The sequence below is a fragment of the Corapipo altera genome, unplaced genomic scaffold (assembly GCF_003945725.1).
Source record: "Corapipo altera isolate COAL_440 unplaced genomic scaffold, ASM394572v1 58987, whole genome shotgun sequence".
Taxonomy (NCBI): domain Eukaryota; kingdom Metazoa; phylum Chordata; class Aves; order Passeriformes; family Pipridae; genus Corapipo; species Corapipo altera.
The window spans coordinates 3,937-8,774 of record NW_020885798.1 but is presented as its reverse complement, the minus strand read 5'-3'; the positions used below and the strand labels follow the sequence as shown (position 1 = coordinate 8,774).

The window sequence follows — 4,838 nt, the reverse complement described above, 5'->3', positions numbered from 1 at the left end:
TGCACTCCTGGCCTCCAAGCAGCTGCTCCAAGGAGTCCCTGGGGAGGCTTTGTCAGTGCCTGCCCTCAGTGGGGCCCAGCAATGCTTCAAGGCACTTGCAGTTTGGCTTCTGACTTCTTCAGTAGCTGCTTCAATCTTCTCTCAGTACCTCAAGGATCATGGGCTGGGCTGCAAACACACCGTGGGGCTCATTAAAATGCAGAAATCCCTCAGGATCTCTTTGTCTTCCTTTAATTGTCTTCAAGGCAATTTCAAAACAAGTCTTCAAAATTTGTATTTTTTTTAATTCAATGATGGCTATTTTTTAGTTCAGAGAAGAGGTGATAGAGGTGTTCTTCAAGTGATCTTGATGCTGAGTGTCTCCTCAGGAGATCCACACTGACCCTATATGATCAACCTTGCTCCTCACCCCCCAACCTCACCAGTTCTGACATGGCCCATCTCGGACTGACAGCTGATGCAACTCCAAACACACTGTGAGATAATTTAAAACACTGAAAAACAAATTATTTATTTTTGTTTAATTGTCTTCAAGTCTTCAAGACTTCTACAGCTAATTGGAGTTGTTTTGTAATTTGTAGCTTAGCAGGAAATATTTAAAGTGGAAGTCATGAAAAATATATATCTTTTGATGAATAGGAATGATTTACACAGAACCTTGGGATGCAAGAGAGTCAGGGCGCAAAGGATGTGGATCCAAAGAGAAGGAGGCAAAAGACATTAGTAGCATTTAATCATTGACCAATGGAACAGTTATCAGGTGATTCAATAGGATGTGCTATAATTTTAACAGTGACTGAATTTTTTAGAGTCAAAACTACAACATTCTCACCACAGTCAATTCACACCCACACCCAGGCAGAGATGTGTGCACACATCAAGAACTGGGTGTGGAAAGGTCCCTCTCCCAAATTCTCCTTGTTGTCAGGAAAACACTGCCACAAATCCCTTTGTGTTTCCCAACAGACAAGGGTCACAGCTGGAGGAGCATTTGTGGAGGGGGATCAGAATTGTCCTGGGCATCAGCGAGGGTCTTTGGAGTGTTGCAAACTGGAGGGTTCCCGAGCTGGGAGAGGCTGCCAGAGGTGTCCCACTGAGAGGGAGGTGCTGGGGAGCTGCCAGGGCCTCCCTCAGCCCTACTGGTTGTGGGCTCCCAAGGGGACTGGCTTTAGTTATCTGCTGAATTTCCATCCTGGTGTCAGGAATGACTGGAGTTTCTAAACTATTTGGGAATTGTTTCCAAACTATTTGGGAATTGTATCTAAATTGTTCCATTTGGGTTATGATTCAGGTAGGGAGTGTTCCAAGTTTTTCAGGAGATGACTGATTATCCTGTGTTCCCCAGCTCTTACACCCATCCCAGTCAGCTGGATGGTTTATTGACAATGTGTCCCAAGGGGCGGCACCTCCGATGCCATAGAAACCCCTCCCCCTGCATTAGGAAACCTTTGGAATTCAGGAGCTGTTCCAGTGGAGCATGAAAATGAACAGCAATTTTCCTAAAGCCCAGCCCCAATCAGAACCAAGCCAGGTCCCAGCAGTGGCAGAGCAAAGGTCCCCCCATGGCTGTGTCCCTGTGGCCGCTGAGGCAGCAGCGCAGGCCCGAGGCGGTGCCGGGTCCCGGTGCAGCCGGGGCAGAGCGGCGGCTGCGCGAGCGGCAACCCCGGCGGTGAGTGCGGCAGCGCCGTGGGAGCGGCGGCTCCGGGCACAGAGGCCGGCGGCAGCCGCTGTGGCTCATGGAACCAAGTGGCCATTGGGACACTGCAGGGCCTGCTGGAATCCAGGGGCCGGTGGGACACTGGGGAGCCTCTTGGAGCCAAGGGAACCCTGGCATATTTTGGAACATCATGGAATCAAGGAGCCATTGTGACACTGTAGCGCCTCAAGGAACCAATGGAATCTTGGGACATAGTTGAAACTCAAATCATCAGGGCCGTTGTGACACTCCAGAACCTCATGGAACCAAGGATCTGTTGTGACACTGAGAGGCTTCATGGAACCAAAGGAACCCTGAGAGTTTTTGCAACCTCATAGAATCAAGGGGCCATTTCTGGCAGGATGCTCTGCTCTGACAATACTTAAACAATGGTCAGAGAATGCAAACAATGCAAGCTCTCTGTAGTGAGTTACTTCTGGTGTCAAGGTGCTGTTTTTAATGTTGAATTATGCTAAACCCAAAATGCTTCCTGAGACTTCAAACACACATCTTGATTTCTGGAGCAGGATTTGACAGATAAGCTGCTCCGTGGCCTGCAAATATGTCTGGCAGTCAAACCCTTGATAACTATAAATACCTCGTCCAACTTCCATGTGTCAGATTCTTCCCCAGCCTTCCTTGAAGTGTGTGGAGCTTCTACCATGAAGCAGGGACAGCTCTTCATGGTCACTGCCCAGGGGTTAAATGAAAGAGAGAGAACTACCCCCTGTCGTTGTGGGGTGAGTTACCTCAATCTCTGCTTCAGGACTGTTTCTTTTTGCTGGCTTTGATCCAATTGCTTTAATAGAATGACTTTGATAGACTGCACTGTCCTATCTTACACTATACTGCTAGGAGGTTTTGGCTTTTGTACTGTGTAGCAAAAAATTCTGTTTAAGGTCTTTCATCTGTTTCTTGTCTGATCAATTATCTATTCATTTGTCATAATAAATAATTCATTTTATAGAAATATTTCTTATTTACCATCACTAAAACCTGCCAGACAAAGTGTTTGAATCACACCTCTATAATTCCTTCAATCGAACCCAAAATCTGAGTCTGGGATTGGATCCAGCCACCCCCAGGCTCCTCTCTGAGAAGGAATTTAGAAAGCAAGGGGGTCCTTTGTGCCCCTTGTAGATCAACGAGACGGCTTCTGCCATCAGCTTTGTCTAAGCCTTCCACCCCCCAGCCCCAAGCCGTGACACATGGGCATGTCTTGTGCATGCAGTGCAAACATGGACTCCTGAGCTGGTCATTTGCTGTCCCTCCTTGGAGGGAAGAACAAGCCCAATGGCCTGGGGTGAGAGGCCAGTTCTGGGAGCGGCGCTGGCTGTGCCAGGGCACTGCTGGGTGCCCCCACTCTGAGCACTCCCAGCCTTGTGCTGGTCACTGCTGTTTTCCTCTGCAGGGCGTTGTGTTGGGCACCTCCTGGAGAGCCAAGTGGAAAGCAGATGGAAGCTTTGAGGCCCTGGCCTGAGGAGATGCCCCTGCAGGATGGCAGTGCTGCTGCAGAGGTCAGCTCTGTGCCAGCAGTGCCCGTGGCTGTCCCTGCCTGCAGTCCCTGGACAGTCCTGCAGCTGCAGAGAAGTCAGAGAGGAAAGATGTGAGGCAAACAAGTCAATGCAGAGTTCTTTATTAGGTATTTAAGCACACAGTGAGTACAATTGCCAATTTGTACAGCCTGTGGGCCAGGCTAGAAAGGCAAACACTGAATTAAAAATTGTGTTTAATTTTTTTTTGTTGTGAATAAATTCACACAAAAATAACACCCCTCCCAGGAGCAAAAAATAGAGAAGATATGGTGGGCCTTTAATGAAGTCCATAACAGGATTGGCTTTCAATGAGGTCCATAACATGCAGAAGAAGGAGAGTTTCTTGCTTCTGAAAAACACCCAGTTATGATTTTCCTCAGGGCATCCTTGATCTCCTGGTTCCTGAGGCTGTAGATGAGGGGGTTCAGTATTGGAGGAACCACCAAGTACAGAACTGACAGGGCCAGATCCAGGGATGGGAAGGAGATGGAGGGGGGCTTCAGGTAAATAAACAAACCAGTGCTGATAAACAGAGAGACCACAGCCAGGTGAGGGAGGCACGTGGAAAAGGCTTTGTGCCGTCCCTGCTGAGAGGGGATTCTCAACACAACCCTAAAAATCTGCATATAGGAGAAAACAATGAAAACAAAACAACAAAATACTAAAGAGCAACTAACCACAATAAGCCAAATTTCCCTGATGCTGGAGTGTGAGCAGGAGAGTTTGAGGATGTGTGGGAGTTCACAGAAAAACTGACCCAGGGCATTGCCCTGGCACAGGGGCAGGGAAAATGTATTGGCTGTGTGCAGCAGAGCAGTGAGAAACCCAGAGGCCCAGGCAGCTGCTGCCATGTGGGCACAAGCTCTGCTGCCCAGGATGGTCCCGTAGTGCAGGGGTTTGCAGATGACAACGTAGCGGTCGTAGCACATGATGGTGAGGATGGAAAACTCTGCTCCAAGGAAGAAGACAAAGAAAAAGAGCTGTGCAGCACATCCATGGTAGGAAATGGTTGTGGTGTTCTGGAGGGAATTGTGCATGGCTTTGGGGACAGTGGTGCAGATGCAGCCCAGGTCTGTGAAGGAGAGGTTGAGTAGGAAGAAGCCCATGGGGGTGTGCAGGTGGTGGTCGCAGGCTACGGCGCTGAGGATGAGGCCGTTGGCCAGGAGGGCAGCCAGGGAGATGGCCAGGAAGAGCCAGAAGTGCAGGAGATGCAGCTCCCGCCTGTCTGTGAATGCCAGGAGGAGGAACTGGGTGAGGTAGCTGCTGTTGGACATCTGTTGTTTCTTAGCCTAGGGCCTGTTCAGGAAGGGAGAAGACAGTTCAGACCTCTATGAAAAAGCCACTCCATTTTTAAAAGAAATCAATGTGTCAAATTTCACCAAATGCACTGCCAAGGAGTCAGGTTTCCTCTGCTGCAGTGGGACATGGATCCTTTTTGATAGTGTTCTCACACACCCAAGGAATATCAGATTTAAGAGACCTTGAGTACAAAAGTTCCATCTCTCCAGTAATGACTCAGAAGAGCTGGGGCTGCAGAGCAGAAGCTTAGTCTGAACTTAGAATAATTGTACCTATGTTTTCTATTTTTACTGTCACATCTGGGGAAG

General features: G+C 48.7%; 1 protein-coding gene across 1 annotated transcript; it reads right to left on the bottom strand.

Moving 5' to 3' along the window:
* Positions 1-3,536: 3,536 nt before the first annotated feature.
* LOC113940817 (olfactory receptor 14A16-like) lies at positions 3,537-4,505 on the bottom strand. Its single transcript, XM_027631967.1, has one exon. It carries the CDS (start codon positions 4,503-4,505, stop codon positions 3,537-3,539), a length of 969 nt encoding a protein of 322 aa, XP_027487768.1.
* Positions 4,506-4,838: the final 333 nt, after the last annotated feature.

What these genes read in the sequence shown, in the direction of transcription:
- LOC113940817 (XM_027631967.1), bottom strand. Translation starts at nt 4,505, where the DNA reads ATGTCCAACAGCAGCTACCTCACCCAGTTCCTCCTCCTGGCATTCACA.